This window comes from Pectinophora gossypiella, chromosome 2 (assembly GCF_024362695.1).
Source record: "Pectinophora gossypiella chromosome 2, ilPecGoss1.1, whole genome shotgun sequence".
Classification (NCBI taxonomy): Eukaryota; Metazoa; Arthropoda; class Insecta; order Lepidoptera; family Gelechiidae; genus Pectinophora; species Pectinophora gossypiella.
Window position 1 is genome coordinate 10,583,337 of NC_065405.1, and position 21,545 is coordinate 10,604,881.

General features: G+C 36.9%; 1 protein-coding gene across 1 annotated transcript in view; it reads left to right on the forward strand.

Moving 5' to 3' along the window:
* Positions 1-21,545, forward strand: part of LOC126374967 (cuticlin-4) — a 42,534-nt gene that overhangs the window by 16,276 nt on the left and 4,713 nt on the right. The window contains exon 3 of the mRNA XM_050021771.1: positions 11,593-11,657. Coding sequence (XP_049877728.1) covers positions 11,613-11,657 — 45 coding nt within the window. The 5' untranslated portion in view covers positions 11,593-11,612. The remainder of the gene's footprint in view (positions 1-11,592; positions 11,658-21,545) is intronic.

The window sequence follows — 21,545 nt, forward strand, 5'->3', positions numbered from 1 at the left end:
TTTGGAGATAACTTGGAGCATTTCACTCGGTAATTGGTTTTGACGTCGAATAGATATATTTAGATAGATTTACATCTACTTTTCTTCGCAAATAAAGTCATAAATTCTAAGGCAAATTAAGGACGACACTTACTTTCGTCTTAATTATCTAAAATTTTGTGACTGTTACAGAATGATGACTGATCTAACTTTATAATAGGTAATGGAAATAGTAATTAAAGTCATTTCCAAGTTACTCGCAATACAAATTACAATCACAACAAATCTACAATAAGTCACGTCAAAAGTGAAATGAAACATCACTAATTGCAATTATTCTAGAATCAACGGTACCTAATGGGATGAAGTTCATTTCAACGCCTACATATGAACCTAGTTGATATATATTCTGTATTATCATATCTTATCGAAAAAAATATTGCCCTGTAAAAGATTATTTACAACCTGACCTGACTCGGTGACCTGATTGAGCTATAGCATCCTATTAAGCACGTAAATATGTTAATATAAGATCTCATTTCTAATATACTTTTTAAACCGCATTATACAGTTACTAGCACAATAAAAGTATCGTTGTGGCCACACGTTTCTTAGTTTATTGGATCATATAATTGATGTGTCGTATCAGATTATGAGGCGCTACTACTATAAAATGTAATAAAAAAAAGATTGCCATGATCAATTGAGTTCGGTTTATACCTTTGTGGGTTACTTTTGCCGACACCAAGCTGATACCGTGATATATTTCATTTTTTGTGTTTTCTCCACCAACCCGCATTGGAGCAGCGTGGTGGAGTATGCTCCATAACCCCTCCGGTTGATTGAGGGGAGGCCTGTGCCCAGCAGTGGGACGTATATAGGCTATTTATGTTATGTTTTCGGGATCTGTTATGCGAAGTGTCTATGGAAGATGTTTATGTCAACTACGTATTAACACAAAAAAAATATTTATAGCTACTTACCCACATAATGGTATAAACGTCTCAAATATAAAAATGTAAGCAATCCATTTAGATAAAAGTTTGGGCAGAATAAAAGAGATGATAAAAAGCAATTAACATTGCTTTGCAGATATCTCAGTATCATGCAATCAATTTGCCTTTATTATGTCATATCATAGATCATAATGACCTACCTCACGAATTAGCCACGATGGTAGATCATCTTTGAACAGTCTCATGTGCATTATACCTACACTAAAATTGCTCTCAAATTCGCGATACACTTATCTCGGCCCGATTCCCACTTGACCGACCGACCAGCCCATCTGTTCCGACAAGTGGTTCCACACAGTAGCTAATATTTTAATCCAGACCATTACAACCGACATGACAGCTTCAAGATCATAAACACGCCTCAGGTGTGAAAGTAGCTTTTTATTTAAACGACATTTTATTTTTTACGATTGAAAGCTTCGATAGCGCGGTGATGTGTCTTATATATTGGATTGAGATAGATAGCGGATAACGCGTGGAAACTGAAAATGTGAAATTTCTTTAACTTACGGTTGGTATTGGTAGATACTTACTTATTTAATGCTAAGTTTTGTGGTAGAGAGAATATGCAGTAATTTGTAATTTGACGAAGTAAATCTTATATAAAGATTCTCTAGCTGTAGATAATAGGTAGAGTTCCAAAATCTAAGTCAATGTAATAAAATGAATACATTGTGCAACACATCACAATGTTCGATTGTTTGCATTGCGAATCGCTTTCTATTACCAAATCGATAGATAAGGTAACAGGTTGCGTAACAATAGAAGATCGGTTAATTGTAACGAGACGAAAAGAGTCGCGCCATCACAAATCGCTGCAATTGAAACGCCAACGAAAGTTACCGGATTTTGTGCACCTTCAATGCCAAGTGCGGCAAAGAAAGCGAGCTCAGCTTCAGCGAAGCATCTTCTATACAGTCTACTCGCTCTCTCAGCTGTAGATGCAAACTATACGAAAGAGACAAAGTGTGCTTAAAAGAGAAAGTGGGCCACGTTATGTTTCTCGGTACCATTAACACGGGCATTGAACGTAAACGTCAGCGGATAGCATCTTGGAGGCTCTACGTTTAGCAACAAGGCATTTCTTACTCTATTAGTTAATAACGTAGGTTGAATTTTGAATAGTGGATTTCTGGATGCTGGGAAGTTCGCCATTGATATGAGGTGCAGATTTCGGGGAGCAACGAACTGCGCGGGAGAAAGTGTTGCGTGGAGTAACCTTGAGTCCATCGCTTCATCAGATCACCTAATAGATACGTCACAATGTGTGATAAGCAAGTGTGTGTCACATGCCGGCTAACTGTCAACTCCTGAAGCAAATAAGTGTACTTACTATCGTTCTTTAAATTGTAGTTTTGTTTCGGTTTTTACTTAGTTTTAGGACGCGCCTCATAGTAAAAAACTGTTATTCTGTTTTTATTATTATCCTCGTAAGGTCTGGATTTTCAGACAATAGTTACAATGGCATTTTCATATTAAAGAGATGTAATTACATTTTGGCAATGTACACGAAACATGAGCGTGCAAGTATGCGAGGGTCACACACATGTGAAATTTTTTGGCACAAACAGGGTAAAATTCGCAACAAAAAGTTACATGTGAATTTAAAATATTTGGATGCGCTTTTTCAGTAAAAAAGCAAATGCCTAATAATAATAATAAAATATTTATTTCAGATTCTGCATCCATATAATGTTAGTTAAACAATAGAGACTTACGAACTATGTTAGTATATTAAATTAAATGACATTACTTGGCCACACGGCGTATAGGTAACACGTGAGTCATAACCCAGTGTTTCCAGAATGGGCCATCCATCCTCTCTGCTACGATTCTTAGAAGACTGTTGGCGCTGCCACGTACTCTCGTTATTAGGGAACTGACTCGCTTGCGAACGATACATCACATTTAACATTTTTCTTTTTAATATTCAAGAATAGTTAAAACAACAATTTCTAAACAAACATTAAGATATAGGGACCGGAAGTTTCCACGTCATTGACACAGAAATAATATAACACAATAAAATTATTATAAAACTAGTTCATTGTTATTTTACAATTAATCCAAATCTAGTCACACGCGTCAATGTCATTCTTAAACATCAGTTTCTTTTCATTCCATTCAATTTTCTCTCGCAAATAATTAGACACCTGTTATGACTTAATCGTTAATTATAAACGTTGGCACGGTTCATTAATTTTTCTAGCGTCTAATCAATCATTCCATCACCGCATGGGAATCGTGTACAATGGTAATCTTGATAATAAACAGCACGTTGACCCAATAAGTGAAATTGTACAAAGTTATGACGATAAAAATGGCGTATTAAAGTTTTTCATTAGAAATGAAAGCTACAAGATACAATAGAAGTGGCTGGATTAATTCACGTATCGTATTATGGAGTGCGCACGTTGTTCGTGCCTTTACGTGGAAACGCTTCAATAGATTCGAATAATTTTCCGTTTTTACGTTTTCCGAACAATGAAACGAGAGAAATCCTATTAGAATGTTATGTTACGTATGCGGCTAGTGCTAATTACTTTTCTAATGTGTATGTACTGTGTTTGCAACTGTGTCATCAGTGTATTAGCTTAAAACGTTGCTTATAGATTGTTGTTCATTACTTTCGGTAATTATATGATTAGGAGATAAAAGCAAAAAGAAAACTGGATTTTTCAAGTTTGATTTTTTTTTAATAAACGCACATTCAATGAAGATGTAAAACCTCACGACTCGATAAAAGAAGGAACGTCGATTACGTGTCCTTCTAAAAAGACGTTCATCTACATGCGCAATCGCAAATCGGCGTGATATGGCCTCCCATGTAGGTCGATACGACGTCAGCGCAGCTAATACCCTTTTTAGTTTTAAGTCTTACATTTCAAATATGTTCAAATTTTGAAGTCGAATGTTTTATACCTAAATAAAGATTTTATCTATCTATCTATCAATTTGTGGAAAGCAAAAGTTACACGTTTGACCCTAACAGACCCTGACATTATAAGTGGTATTAGATGGATCATGAGCATGATACTTACAGGCGGTACCAACAAGCATGGTTACTTGTAACGTAGACTTTATGTTAACCATTAAATACGGATTCAGGGTTAGTACTTGCTACCTATGCAAAGAAACCACGTTTCGCATATTCCGTTTTCCACGTTCACTTTCTAACGACTCACGTTTGGAGAATAATGGAGAAGAGAAGCTAAACTTGGGCCTTCCCATTCATTAATTAAGCAAAACTTTCAGCTCGTTACAAGCCAATTAAAAATCAGCTCTCGCACAACTAATCTGAGCCGAAAGTGACTTGGCAAGCGGCTCGCGTACTTGTGATAGTAATTTGTGTTCACATAGGCGTGGTTTCGATGATCTGTGAGAAATTACAGGCCTACGGACGTGATTGGGCGAGCAACGCTTTGTTGGTTACAGAAAATGTTCGGTAAATACAGCTTTGTGGTTACTTTACTCTTGTTTATGGAACACTCTTAGTAGAACGCTCAACGTTAGTATTTTAATGTGGAAGGTTTAACAAAGAACTCTATTCTTTTAGATTTATAACGCAAAAAGAAGAGTCGCGGTAGCCCAGTTTGCCACGCTTGCCTCTTACTTTGAGGTCGCAGATTCGAATCCAGCACAGGCCTAAACCATTGATTATCGATTTCGTGGAATTCATGTTTGGATCATAAATGATTATCACGTGCTCAGCGGTGAAGGAAAACATCGTGAGGAAACCCTCATCCCTTGAAATGCATTTTCGGAGGTATGTGACCTAGCCTGTATTGGCCTGGTTTTCCGTTCGCGAGTTGGAAGGTCAGACAGGTGGTCGCTTCTGTAAAAAACCGGACCTGTCAAGGTTAGGTAAGCGGACCCTGTGAAAAAAACAGGATAAAGCTAGGGAAATGATGTTCGCAAATAGATGAAATGGAAGGGGAAGCTTTTGCCCAGGCTAGATATATTATACTCACACCCACACCAATCGATAGACTGAGACACCGATTTTTTTGTATTGATTTATTTATGAGTTATAAGGTACAATGTTTACATCCTCTGATATCTCAAGGTCTACTTCGGTTCTATTATCAATACTGAAGTATCCAATTTGAGCCATAATGCACCTCTCTAATCCATTCTTTAAAAAGTATGTCGGCTAGCTGTTAGTTACTCTTAGTTATCCACTATTTTCGGAAGACGAGTAATAAAACTTCTCATACAAAAGTGAAACTTAGTAGCGGGCGGCAATAAAGTTTAATTATAAAATGCCGCTGTCTTGATAGCCACTAAAGTGATTCAAAACGAAACCTGAAGACTATAATCACGTTCTACCCCAATTGTTTGTTACTCCGTGATTAAACGGCGTATCTTTAGATAGTGCTTTCATTTAGTCTTAAGTCTATTTGGTCTAGAACCTAAGGTACGGATCAGGCCGAATGAAAGAGGCATAATTACTTATTCAAAAGGAATGCCTTTTACTTTAATGAATAAGTACTATAATGGGACGCTTGTTATAAATTAAATCTAGCTTCTTTGTCTAGTGGTTAGAGTGCTGGGCTCACGATAATATATGGAGATAATAAGGGTTCGATTTCCGCTGGGGATGTCGTCAAAATCGCTATGCGGGATTGTCTTTTCGTTGGTAAGGACATTGCAGGTTTGATTCATCTGTTTTCCATGTTTCGAAAAGCACGTCGTCCTGCCCACGGTCTTGGCTTTTAGTTAGCCTTAATAAACACCTCCGCCAACCCGCAGTGGAGCACCGTGTCGAATATGCTCCACACCCCCTCTTGTTTATTGAGGGGAGGTTTGTGCCCAATAGTGGGACGTATAAAGGCGTAAAACTCTTCTAAACAAAGTCAAATATTTTAGTTACTAAGATCATCATCATCTTCCTAGTATTATCCCGTTTTCACGGGGCTTACCTAACCTGAAGATTTGACAGGTCCAGTTTATTACAGAAACGACTGCCTGTCCGACCTTCCAACCTATGAAGGAAAAACCAGCCCAATACAGGTTAGGTCACATGTGTATTGTGAAAATACATTTCTCGAGAATGTGGGTTTCTTCACGAGAAACACTACTATTAGTTACTAAGATGACATCTTTAATAATTTCATATTAAAACCATTTTTTTGTTATTTGAATTGAACTTAATTACAGCAAACGTTTCCATAGCACCCATTTCATTTTTTAATAATATTTGACCTACTTAGTTTCTTTATTTTGCTTTTTTCTGACCTTTAGGTCGATATTTCTGTCCAATTTATTATGATAGCAAGACAATGGTTAGGTGTGATGCTGAGATAGACCCTCGGCCGGTAATTGCTATTCGTGACTGGGCGGCTTTCGCGGCGCGTGCGCGGAGCAACCATAGAGCAATTTTGGTATAGTTATTGGCTTTTAAAACAGATTATGGTATTCAATCTGTGATTGTTTTAACATATTTTTTATTAATACTGTTACCCTGATTTCATTATAGGTGTTGTTAATCGAAAAAGAACATGAAATAATATATATTCTATTTTAGATTTTCATGTTTGCGCTATATACATATATCGTGATGTTATATAATATGTATCGTATATATCGATTTACAACACCTAAGTGTTATATATTCTAAGCTATCTTCTCCGGTTAAGATACAATAGCTTCCAAAAGTAAAATTGTAAAAGTTAAATTGCAATTTCTTGTGGATAGATTCCGATTGTTGATTCCAGTTCGTATTAATATTCGTGTATCGACTAGCATTAGATTTTTAATTGTAATAAACAAAAACACCAGTCAATGATAATAGTCATTAAGGTATTAATTTCAGCTCTGTATTTGACCTATTTCTGTCACATGCGATGCGATACATGAGTGCAAAAGTGAAGTGCCAATCAGAACCTGTTAATACCATTTTAGATGCCAGCCCACCTGCGAGGCATCTATGACCGCAAGAAAAAATATACCTCTTGACTTAATAAGTAAGTTAGTAATAACAGATAAGGCTGCCATCAGACATCAAACGGAGAGCACCGCAGCAACCGCGCGCGGTCGCAATATTCAACTGCATGTAATTTTTACTTCAACTTCACGAGGTCGGGTGTAGTCGTGGTCCAGTACACGACTGTAGCTGACCGCGTGAAGTTGAATATAGCAACTGCGCGTGGTTGCTGAACCAACTGCGCGCGGTTGCTGTTCCGACTGCGTGCGGCTGCTGAGTCAGTCTAATGGCAGCTTTACCGACAATGTGTTCGAAAGTATATTATCACGCATTACACCTCAGGCTTGTGTCAGTTAATTTGTCGCAAAAAAAGAAGAAAAATGGCCGACTAAAACTGCATTAACTTGCATATTAGAAGACAGAAAACGAAAGTTGCGACAAGTGTCGAGTCATCTTCGTTTTTTGTCGATCATCTAGTGTGAAATCTTCACATTGGTTGATATGCGTTTTTAATGCGTGAGTTGCACAATCTCACGGGTGGTCGATATGGTTGATATGTTTTACAACGGTGATATATGACACCACGTTTGATGCTTCGTTTGATTTATGTCGACATATGACCACAAATTCTATGAAAGTAAGATAAGATATTTCTGGTACACAAATTCTGTGAAAAGTAAACCACGTAGGTCAGTTACTTCACATTTAATTTAAAATAAGCAAATGTTTTTTTTTTATTTCTACTTCTTCAAATTTACTTTTAATTATATTTTATTTTAAAAGACACTATTCCCATTAAGGTCATTTCTTTACCGTTAGAAAGTTTCAGAAGTTAATAGAACTTATTTAGCAAAAATAAATAATCTACGCTACAATAATTCCGTTTTAAGCTCCAATTGAAATCGATTATCTTTGTGTACTCATTCATCATTAATATTAATGTAATTCTAAAAATACGTCAGCTTCAGTTATTGTAAAAATCTAAATGATCGAGTTTGACAGATGATATCGATTAAATTGAAGTGACTGTGAAGGTGCGAACTTTCTTAAGGACTGCACAATCGGTGACGATTAATGAGGCAATATTATTAAAGCTTAGAGCAGCATTTAGCAAGCTTTTACCGAATGTGACGTTGATCAATGACCGTCCAAATTGTAGTAGAAAATAATGATCAAACCGATGCGATGATGTTTTGACAGAGCAATCAAAGAGGCTTAAAGCAGGCAAATTAGCTTCGTGCCGGTCTGCCTTCCGGCAAGTGTGAGTTGAAAGAAGACGTTTTGTTGCAAATGAAAGGTTTAACGAGGCGATCAACCAGTTTTAATTAAGCGTGGGCTGTAGGGCGTGAGCGAACAATAACTTTGTTAAGAGTTGGTTAAACTGGAGTGACGTTTGTTTAACTTCATTAATTTTCTATCCAATTGGGCACATTTAATACAAAAAATAATAATAATAAAGTACTTATAATTGATAACTGACATACTGCGGTCCGTATCTTATGTTCTCTTATTTATTTGTAACGTAACGGCATTCAGTTCAATACCTTCACGCGCCATATAAAAGACATCAACGCGCTTCGACAGAACTTTATGTAGCACAGTATAATATGATATAGACGTAATAATATTAATCTAAAGAGAAAAACTGAAAGAGCAAACGAAGCAGATCTCAGGTTTGTGGAGCAGCTACAAAGCCACAGCGGGCGTGTGCGGCGTCGTGGCGAGCCCACTTAAGGTTATGGTTAGAATCCGATTGGGCGACTCTCGTCCCAGTTTCGTCGCGTTTCTTGTCGGAGGCGCTTAATTGCGCCCGAGCACCACACAGTCTATTATTATAATATCGCCGCAGATTACATGAAAATAGAAAATGCCCGAGGGCCGCTTTCTTCCGCAACCAGCCAGCCTAGTTGTAGCAGGTGGGTGCAGTCGATAAAAAATGCCAATCGTCTATCTCCACACTAGAGTATTAGTCACCCCGCCTTGCTAATGACTGATAATTTTACGCGGTCATTAACTACGGCTAACGCGTGTGATAAACTATACTACACTGTCATTTCAGCCGGTGAAGACAGACAGCTTTGAACTGAGTTCTTAATGCTGATATACTCTTTAACACTTTCAAGGACAGAACGTCGCGGACGTTCCGATTCCATACTACCTATTATGAACCATCAATGACCCATGGTCTCTGTCCGTGTAAGGGTTAAGAACGCAGACCCATTTCGAACAGAAATCAGCATCATTTATTCAACGTAATTATCATAGATAGCTAAATTTGTTGAAGGTCAATTTAACATTTTTGAATCTACGTCATTTTGAATGGTGTTATGGCTGAGGAGAAGAAATGACATGAAACTGCAACAGCGACACATTATTTATACATTACAATTCCGGCCAAGTAGTTAATGCCATCTGCGGCAAATTAACAATAAGTCAGGTCAAAAAAAAAACAAAGCATATATTACAAGTTATTTAATAACTAGAGGAAGACATTTAAATTTCAAGAGTAGTCTTTAACTAAAACATAAAGTCAGCTACAAAATAGCACAGAATATAAATAACATATTTCCAATACTCATTTAATACGATATTGATTCTGCATATAAATCTAGCATCCTTATCTCCTTAGCAAAACGTACAAGATAAAGTTTATTGCTTACTCAGCTCATGCGAGTCGATTCATTATGTTGTTGTGTACCGCGTGTCGTATATCTAACGGTGTGCAGTGGTGTATATTCTCGAATCGACAGATGGAACTTTCTAAGCGATCGAGTGTCTGCAGTGAAATCGGCGCGGGCGCGTCTCATGCGGCTCCAACGTGCGCGAAATGTCGCATGCGCGTCTATTCCTTAATCCGTTTATTAGAAAAGTACTACAGAAATACCATTTTCGACAAACGAGAAAGGAAAACGTAGTCGATCATGTGTGGTAAATATATAAGAATAAATACATTTTGAACGCACATTCGTGGAAGCTAGAAAAAATATGTTAATCAGTCGATATGGAATTGGGTCTTCTTGGGTTTCCTAGGTCAGGATAAATTATGAAATTTTGAATACTAAAATTAAATAAAGACAGATCTAAAGGTGACTAAAAACCTTTTCATTTTTCAATTTAAATTATTTATGAATTTAAATAAAGAAAAATGTAATAGTGCGACATTCTCAGGTCTCAGGTGCTTTTTCATACAAATTCCATAGCAATTTCGTGACGTTTAAAAAAAGTAACTGATTTGACTAGTTGGAAATTACCCTATTATTAAGCGTTATAATGTTTTATTTTGAGGAGAACGAACAGTGAACTAGTGCCCTCTACATCGGTTCCCAGGTGGCATAGCCGAGCTGCATTGTGTGACGGATCCGGCAGAGACTTGGTTAGGGGAGCTTAAGCTGGATATAATTATGATCAATGCAGGATATTTTATTTTTGTCTGCCATACGCAATAATAATAATATTGAGGAAAAAATATAATATTTTTTATATTAAAACAGGCATAGGCGAATTTATTAAAAATATCATAGAAGGAAAGCTAGAAGGATAGAGAGGAAGGGGAAGACCAAGAAGAGCTTACATGGAACAGATTAAAGAAAAGGTTAACGTCGTGTCTTATAGGGAAGTCAAGGAATTGGCCTTTGATAGACTGGAATGGAAAATGCTACACCGACAAGAGCGTGGCTCTTGAATTGATGATGACGATGAAAACAGGCATAAATGAATATAAACAAGCAAAAAGAATATTTAGTAAAGAAAAAAATAGAAATTGTTTATTCGTTCCAGAGAAATGTTCTGATATAAAGTTATGTAAATAAAATAAGTTTTCTATTAGCTAATGTTGGTGACAGTAGTGACGGCGGTTACGTAAATTATGAATAAACATTACTGACTGTATTAGCAATAAAGGCGGCACGTGCCGGTTAAAATTAGTTAAATTTCACTTGGTCGACCATTTACCACACGCATGATGACGTGACGGACACTGGTGACCATAACCTTAGCATTCAAAAGTACATATTTACCATTTTAATACCTATTATGTAAAAATAGACAATATTTATAGAAATTGACGTGTCAAGTGCTCAGGTTAAGTAAGTAGATGCAAATAAACGATATATCTATCTATCTCAATCCTGTGAAAACGGGAAAACGTTAGGGAGACAATGATTTTTAGACATTATAGAGTCTTTGAAATTAATTACCTTGTTCAAGAATTAATTAGAGCACAAATATATTTTTTCGTATCTTAAAAGTAATTTTATAGAGTTAGTTACTGTCTCAGATTGACAACTGTGAATCTGAAATAAGCTCTGAGGTTTGCAAATATGCTATTAAGTACCTACTAATATTACTACTCATAGAAAGTAAAAATAAACAAAAAAGTGATAAGAGACATTGCGAATAATCGCGACCTTGCGCGGAAAGGTGAAGGCCGCTCCCGTTGCGCGCGCGCAGTGAAAGATGCAGCCGGTGCAGTTCCGTCCGGCGCTGCACTCGGTCAGTGGGTCAGTGGTGGGGGGTGGGGGGAGTCAGTAGGGGGGTGTTGGGTCGGTGGGGTGGTGGGGGTGCCGGTCGCGTGCGGCAGTCGTCGCCATGTCCGCGGCGCCTGCGCGCCACTAGCGCCTCGTGCCGCCCGCGCGGCTTAGTGCAGCTCTGAAACAGTCTCGTTGGTTGCAGGCCGACGCTGGACTGTCACCATGAGGACCAGGCTGCTGCTGGCCATCGCGGCGCTCCTGTTACAGGTCAGTTAAGGTTTTTTTTTTTTGACTTATAGTAATAGGATCAAATAGAGAGTAGGTAGTGTAAAGCTACAAGAAAAATAAAATTTGTAGTAAGTACTTATAAGCAAATTATAGCCATTAAAAATAAAACTTGCCATCCACTTTAGTTTTTCAATGCTCCCTAATTTTATTTTTACGTGATAATTATTTCACTTACAAACCGTTATTGATAACAGTTTCCATAAAATAATAAAAAGCCGATCCATGTCTTTTTAAAGTGGACATATTTTAAAAAAAAACATAGTTTTGAAACAAATATGTAGGTCGAATAGAACTTTTTTCTTTCTTTCTCGAACAGAGTGCAAGATCAAAAGTAATTTAAGAAGCAATAATCATCGTGTCTAGTGATGGGCAGGGAAAGAAAAAATTGGGTGGGAAAGAAAAAATATCGGGAAAATATGGGAAAATAAAATAAACACCCGAAAAATTCCCGAATTATGGGAAAATATTTTTTTAATTTAATTATTTACTTATAATCTTATTATTATTTGTATGTCGTTTCCATGTCTGGGGCCTATGGAGTCCCGGACTTTTGAAACGCGTGTGTGGGGCCAAAGCCAACACGTAGAGGCCCCTTAAGATAATTTAATCTAAATGTGTTGTGACACCAACCGGCGACTATCCCTGTATGCACTATGGGAGTGCGCCCAAAGACAATCCCCGGTTCGTGTTGACTATTGCAGACTATTGCAGATTATGGGAACAAAAGGAACTGGGCTATTGGGTAGCGGGTTAGTGAACCGGGATACTGGGGCTATGGGGGACTATGGGGCCTGCTCGACCAATGTTAATAACAGAGATACATTGGGCAGGCGGTGACTCGCCACTCACTGGATCCACCTATCTAGCCGACGCGACTGGACGGCAAGGCAGCAACATGGTTGTGAGCAGCTCAGGGTGGCAAGAGGTGTACACCGCTTTCTGCGACTTAAGCATCTTTCACTGCCACCCTGCGAGCGTATAGCTCTAACTCCCCACTCTGGCCGGCCAATGAAGGCAAGCCAGAGGTGACAGTCCTGCAGCTCCCGCTGGGGTCCACTCCGGCCGGCCAGGACTGTCACTATCTTTGTTGCTCTTCTTTGGACTCTCTCTAGTAGTGCAATGTCCTTCCGATAGTAAGGTCTCCATATTTGAAACCCATGTTCTAACAGCGGTCTCACGTAAGTTTTGTAACGCCTAAGAAACAATTCCTTATCTATATAGTAAAAAGCTTTCTATTATGTATAGGAGGGAGTTAGTCTTCTTAGTGATTCCAATAATTGTTCGTCTCACTTTAGATTATGTGTTATCGTTATGCCAAGGTCCTTTTGTTTTTTAACACACTCTAGAGGTTTTGAGTCAATGGTGTAACTCAACGAGGGGTTGTTACTGTCAACACGCATCACAGTGCATTTAATTTGTCCACGTTCAATGTGATTAGCTAATCTCGGGTCCAAGCAATTACTCTATTCAGATCAACTTGGATTATATTATGGCTAATAAGTGGATTCCCAACACAACAGCCAGGGTGGTCTAGTGGTTAGAGCGTTAAGCTCGTTAGTGGGACGTATATAGGCAGTTTATACATATGTGAGTGGATTCCCCATTATTTTCGTGTCATCTGCAAAGAGTGATATATCAGACATGATAACATGTTTAAGATCTGTAAGGTGAACCGATCCCTGCGGCACACAGCTGAGGATTTTCTGGGAACAGAGTATGATTCTCCGATGCGCACAGAGAAGGTGCGCTTTGACAAGGAAGTCTTCAATCCACTTCAAGAGATTGCCTCTTGATTCCAAAGAGCTCTAATTTAGCAATCAATCGTGTGACAGGAACTCGATCAAAAGCTTTTTCATAGTCCAAGTAAATAATATATGTAGGTATTCGTGCCTCCCAATTTCTTGTCCATGTGTCCAAGCAACAGAATAAGTTGGTAACTGTTGACCTCCTTGGCACAAAACCATGTTGCTCCTCGATGATGACATTCTCTCGTGCCAAAAACATCCTATACAGAATGTTAGTGACATTGTAACGAATACTGACGGAGATGATTCAGACCATGATTCTGAGTTAATATCAAGTGGAATTTTTCGTCGCAAAATTCATGTTTTTTTTTTAATTAAGATGGGTTTGCTCTTGACTTCGTTCTTCCACAAAAAGAAGAGATCGACGTTGGAACGAGCTTACCCAGAAAATGCCTATTCACCCTTTTTAGTTTGTTTTGTAATTATTTTCAATTATATACTTTTGCGATGGAAAATTCCAATTCATATTAACTCAGAATAATGAGCTTAATCATGCCTCTCAGTATTCGTTACGATGTCACTTACACCCCGTACAAGTACATACATGTAGCCATACAATTAGGTACTTATGGGTATTAGTGACAACATAACGAATACAGAGGAGGATGGTTCAGGCTATGATTCTGAGTTGATATCAAGTGGAATTTCCTGTCGGAAAATTCATGTAATATTTTGTATTTTTTTATTTTTTTTAGTTCCATGCTTTTGCGACGGAAAATTACATTTGATATCAACTCAGAATCATGGTCTGAATCATCCCTCAAAGTTTTCGTTACCATGTCACTAACACCCAGTATATCCTATTCTTCTTCTTCTTCTATCGTGTGGGTTGTGAGGTGAATTACCCACCTCATCAACCCTGGTGTCAGGGTTACTATTGAGCCGCCAAAGTGCCCTGACATGGCTCATGTAACGACTACTTACTTACATCAGTAAGTAGTAACCGGGACCAACGGCTTAACGTGCCTTCCGAAGCACGGATCATCTTACTTAGTATATCCTATAATATGTAGGTATCTTTGCACGGAATTATTAAAATCGAACATTCCATTCAAAAGATATTAAGAATTTAAGTTTTAAGAGTTCATACGACACTACGACAGAACATAAAATGGGCATAAGTACGTAGGCATACATTATATTTAAATGGTCGTTGTTGGAAATCCTTACTTTTAATACAAATATATGCAATAAAAAATATTTTCCCTTGAAATGGGAATTTTTCGGGTTTTTTCCCTCAGAATTGGGAAAATTCCCAAAACGCGGGAATTTTCCGGGTAAGAACCCAACACTAATCGTGTCCAATGAAAATTACTGCGATCGCAGTTCCCGTTGAGCTCTCGATCTATCTGAGCCACCTAACAGTCCGGACAGTTGCAGTTTTAAACGTGCTTAAAGAGACATTCCGATTTCAAACGATGCAGAAAAAAATATATTTTTATCACCCGTGTCAAGTTAGTATCCGAGATTTAAAACTATTTGTTTTTTAATTTTGTCCTATAATACTTATTAGAACGTATTATTTGTAGAACGATTCTATTATCGTTCTAAAACGGTTATATTTAAAAGATTATAACGAAGTTACTTGGAACAAAACAGTATGATATTAAAATTATCCTTCTTGCTAATAAATAAATACGTATTCGTCTCATTAATCTTTGAGAATCGAACCCTCAATTAAACAATTTGTCGACCACTCGCACACAAGACACCGTAATGCAAAAAGCTATGGACAAGCGCACAGAAAAAAAGGCATACATTTTCTGAAGCGATAACCATCTTGCGTAGTGATTAAGTCGAAAATAACTGATATTGTGCATTTTATGATGCATACAGCGGCGCGAGAGTATGCTTCTACATTATTCAGCTTTTTCCGCTCGCGATCCACACAAGTAGGGTAATGATTCCGTTAGCACATCCACAAAACAGCGGGCCATTGGAAACTAACAGCGAGCACAAACCATATTGAATGTCCATAGGAGAAATCCACGATGTCCCTCTTCAATTTACGACCAGCATGTGCGATGTCACTCGCAACTTTCTTCGCTATGTTAAATTCTACTGGGATGAAAAATATTGCGAAACCTTTTTTTTAACTCACATTATTCACTACTAGTCTTACGATGCTTCTAACGGCCTCCTTGGTCCAGTGGTTGAGCGTTACGCTCACGATCCGGAGGTCCCGGGGTTGGAATCCCGGTGGTTCCCCACCGGGATTCACAAAAATTACTTTGTGATCCCGAGTTTGGTTAGGACATTACAGGCTGATCACCTTTTGTCCGGCCAAGTAGTTAATGCCATCTGCGGCAAATCTACAATAAGTCACGTCAAAAAAAAAACTGATCACCTGATTGTCCGAAAGTAAGATGATCCGTGCTTCGGAAGACGCGTTAAGCCGTTAGTCCCGGTTACTACTTACTGATGTAAATAAGTAGTCGTTACATGAGTCATGTCAGGAGCCTTTGGCGGCTCCATAGCTACCCTAACACCAGGGTTGATGAGGTTGGTAATCCACCTCAACACCCACACGAGAGAAGAAAAAGACGATGCTTTTCATCAATTGAATCTTTCATCGAGTCACGTACAAATTATCTCTATATCCCAGTACCTGCTACTCTCTCTATTACGCCGTCGTGCGAAAAGCTACAAATCTATCACAATCATTTAATCTAGACACAAAAAAGTTATTTCAATAAAATTTATTACATGGACGAATCAACAGAATTTCACAACATGGTTTTCTAACTTCGCACATCGACGGATTTTATGTTACAATTAACATATTGATTAGACGACTCTCCTATTATATGGTATATTATTTCTGATCATCGCGAGCCTAACAAATGAACAACTAAATAATACTTATTTATGTTGTGTGCGTGGTACAAAGTCCTATGAATATGTTTCGGTATAAGTACTTACCTACAATAATGTGAAATTGTAGCGTACAAGTAATTAGTTTAAAAGAACGTAAAACTAAAATAATGATAAAGTAGTCTTAAAGGAACTATCGTAGTTTTGGAATTGTTTAAATAAAGTGTGATGTAATGGCAGTATCCCATCAAAAGATTTCTACATACGAAAATCGTCTCAAAAATACGTAATTTGCATAACGTGAGTGTCAAATTACCCGCTGAAAAGGAAGCATGAACGACCGCCGGTCGTTGACCGCCAAAACGCTTTTTCATTTCACTTTCACTGCGGTTAAAATTTCGCAGCTTTGTAACATAGTGACGCAATCACGATTTCATTTTTGCCATTGACCATTATTTACGAAAATAAATACAAAAGGTTACGATGTTTAAATACGATTGTAAAGGTTATCGTAACGATTACTATTACAGTCGTGATACCTCGCTCAGTCTGACAGTTGATCGATTTAACGATTAAGTAAAAAAGTTGCTCATTAAAACCCGCGTTCGCACGCCTAAATCCAATTTGATACTTGATCGATCATTTTATTGTCGAGACAAAACAATTAATCAAATCAATTATAGATAATAAGTTAATTAATTCTGTTACCTAATATTTTTTACTTGTAGATTACTATTGGATTCGATTTGATAAAATTAATGTATTCATTGGCTCCGTTTAGTAATATAATGGCTAGGAGAAATCAATTCAAATAATTTTTGCTTACTAACTTTAAAGTAAGTAATTAGACTGTAAAGAGTGACTTGAGCTGACTATAAAAGATTAATTTGTGCTTAAATGTCTTTTTGCATGGTTGTCAGAGTAGCTGTGTGTAATGTATTCATCTATAATACCTATTATATGTAAACAAATCAATCTAACCGGCACTAACTCACTACAATGCACATTATTCTGGGCATAATAAGCCATTTACTCACTCGTAAAAATCCATTTGACAGACGAAAGCGATTCAGTTTGCACTTTCTATGACGAATTGCTTTCGAACACGAATTAGCGCGATTGTGTCGACACTTTACACTTTAATAAAACCATATAAAGACATCGAACTTATAGCCCACACAACTACTATTTGTCACGCCTTATTCAAGAAAGTAGAACTATTAGAATTGGTTAAAAAATAAAATTTAAGCCTAAAGAAAGGTCAAATGTTGAACTTTTTCGGCAACAATACACTGCATTGTAACTAGACAGAATACAAAGAGATGGTTAGGTATCGTTTAACTATTATATATTTTTTTGACGTGATATTGTACATTTACAACTAAACTAGTTGGCCGGACAAATGGGGAGCGCTAAGGGCTCTCTAACATGCGCAACGTGATAAACTTATCGATCGATTCAATGACTTTTGTCGAAATCGATAAGATTGTTTCTTTCCCTAACATGCGTGCCACGTGATTTTGTTCGTATTTTGACAGAACGATATGACTTATTTGGCACCTTAGCTCCAATCGACAAAACGACATCATTATATCGTCAGAATCGATAAAATTACTGTGACAAAATTTTATCACGTTGCGCATATTAGCTCTACAGGTCACCACTATGTATACAATTCAACACAACTACACGTATGTGGGATATATAATTAAAAGAATATTTTATTAATCTTCACTCCACATATTTTCCCCTTTTTGCAAAAAAATAATTACACCTTAACACTCCGACCCGAATCATCATAGACAACCCTTTTTAAATTCATACCATAAACAACCAAATCCCCATTATCCTTCCATAGTATTCTCTCTCACTTTCTTATCAATCTTACGTTCCGTTCTACTACTTTCCTACACTTATATCAATTTTATGACTACTATTTATATATATCATTTATTTGAAATTTTACTCCATATTATTATTAGTAAGAAAAAAAGGCGCTTATAAAATATGCTAGTAAAATATCAAAAGGTATTAATTTCTTTTTCGTAGGCACTCGAATTAGGTATAATACCTAAAACCTTCATCCAGTATACTACAGTCAGCCCTCTCATTTAACGTGCTCAGGTATATCTATATAGTAGTATGTTATAAATTTTCATGAATTTTCTGACAAGTAACTCCACTTGATATTAATTCACAATCATGGTCTGAATCATCCCTCTCAGTGTTCGTTACGATGTCACTAACTCTCTGTGAATGTATCGATATTATATTTTTGTTCATGTACTTACTATACATTTTCCTGCTGCTTGAAAGCTCTATCTTACTTCTCATTGCGTGTAATACGAACTCGACATAATTTACGCTCCATTAGCAATAGCAATATAACCGGGTATTATTAAATGTTAGAGATCGCCATAAAGTTGATAGACTTCATACTTCACACCCCGAGTGTAAACGACCTGGGCCATAAGATAGTCTAGATTTATTATTACAGAGCATAGCACATAATGTAGCATAACGTCTGCATCCCCAAAGGTGTTGGCAGAGGTGTATAGTATATACTTACACCCACTCTACGCCAGCCATATTTTCATTCGCTATTTCCTACTGATTGGTTTTGAACATAACGTTGCTTTAGACTGAAAAGTTCCTGAAGAAATATTATATGTACATCGTTAGGTTAGGTTAGGAAGATCTATCGATATTTATTATCAGTCTTCATAAAGCGTTGTCGTTTGAAAATAGTACTTACTTATAAGTTTATTCGTCTCGTATTCGAACCAAAAACTTCTGAAATAAGTAGCATTACGTCTTTGCAAATTCTTTTAGTATTCGTCTCCTTAGATATATTATGATGATGAAACTGTGTTGCTAGATATCAGCTCTTACATACCCTTTGATACTAAAAAAACAGCTGTTAACCTAATTCTAGACACTTAACTCTTTTATGATGTTCTTATTCTCCTCAATTCCTTATATGTACCTATTAAGTATATTGTATATGTTGTGTGTATATATTTATGCATTTGTGCGCATGTATATATAGATATCTATTTATTTATGGTATATTTTATTTATAAAGGTAGGATTATATGTTTATTTTTCCTAATTCTTATTACTTCTTTTTTGTATTGCACCATCCCGCGCTCTAATACAAAAACTTCTTCCACTCTAAGGTTGCCTAGCAGAAATATTAGCTGTTTAGCAATAAGGCCGCCTATTGTGCTTATTTTATTCATCTGTACATGTCCTGAGTTTATGTTTTAGTGCAATAAAGAATTATTTGATTGATTGATTGAACTACTTAACTTTTTTATTATTATTATTACTTAGTTACTTAAAAACTATTTTGAACAAATCTCTTCTTTCTGTAAAGCCCACGGTCCGTCATAAAGCGGCGCTCCCATTCACATTGAGCATTAAATCTCCATACAAGCAAAATGCTTTCTCAAGAGGGAAAGTGTTCACGAGCGAGCCCTTCACGCGCGAGTTCAAGTTCATGCCGGCGCAAGCGCATGCCCTTCGCACTGCCGCAAACAACGTTTTATATATTCAAGTTTGAGTGCCTCCAAATGATTGATTGACGGAATTGACTGACAAAATGAATGAAATGACGGCGTAATAAGTAACCCAGTAAATTTAAATAGGTTCTAAAAAAGCTCTAGGCCGGAACACGAGGAAACTACCTACTTAGTACCTAATTACAAGTACTAAGTAGGTATACATATTTGTAAAGCAGAACATATTTGTTATACTAAACTATGACTAAATATACTTAAGAGGGCAATGGATTTGGCAAGTAGACAGTAGGAACCGCACGAACGAAAGCCAACTCCGGTTTCTTTTATTATGATTTGGCATATTATAACTTTAGTTATGTTTCTGTTTACATGTTATTTAAATGTTGAACAAGTAGAGAAACTTTTGGTATATTTTTAATGGTTTTGAAAGAACATGAGACGGGTAACAGCATTGGTATAAAAAAGCATTAAAAATAGCATTAAGCCCATCAATTTTCTTCTCATTTATAGCTTTAAAATTTACTCATACACTCTCAATAGGCACTCTCATTTTACCATACGTTTCGGTCTTAGACGCGCGATGATGCGTTTAAAATGATTTGTCTGTCATTAGCTTAGTAAGTACTTGTTGTTTATTTAAAACTTTTTTAAAAGAAATTGCTTTCTACTTTACCTTTAAAAAGAACTTATCCGCTGTGAACTAGGTGACACAAAACATTCGTCCTACTAATATGAATTATAGTGGTCTAAAAAGCGGAAATATGATATTCTATAAGAAACGGGTTTCAGAAATCCTCAACTCTGACGTTCACGTGAATGAGCTTACATTTATCTCAGCAACATTCACTTCCAATTAAAATTCACGTTTCACATAAATCGTGCGCGTACGCATATTTAGGGTAGATGAGCCATTCGCGGACGTTATAGAGAGTACTTATGTATATGTATATTTCCGCAATGTAAACGAGCTTTAAAATTTAGAAATTGCTCGATTTTATGACGTTTTTATTACAAACGCTTTCTATAAACATCTTATTATTTAATTTGATTTAACGTCTAATAATAACAATATAATCTCACTAGTATTCTACATGATAATAGGTTTAATTTCATTTATAAATTAACAAGTGTTATCTACTGGGTTAGACAGAGGTATTATTAATCAGGATGTATTTATATTCGTCTTTACTTCCAAAATCAGAGACACTTTAAAATCGTGTTACAATTTTTTTTATCTGTCACAATTTTTAAAATAAAAAGGTACATAGGGAAAGGTACCTGTTATAAGGTATTTATTTGCGCAAGTAAAAAGCGCATGTTAAAACCGGTGTCATCTAAGCAGGTTGCTAGTTCACTCTGTGTCGATCTGATAACTAAGTGCACGCACCTGAAACACACTTCCCACGTCCCGCTCATCTCCACAATGGTAGAAGGTCCCAGTACGTACTAACACTACTATAATATTTTGTAGTATACTGGAGCATAGATTCTTTAAGTTAAGCTACCCAGTTGGGACACATTAAGCGACAAGGGTACAGGCTCTATCTCGCTAAAGGGTCTATTATTTTACATGATTTCTCAGGCCCTATTTACAGGTATGGCGCGGGACTATTGCAATATGGCGAAATCGGGACCCTGCCTTTACGCTTCTTACGTCGCCTTAAACCGTGACATCGTCTCGAGACATAGTGTAACAGAGCCTTAAAACAATACAATCATAACGC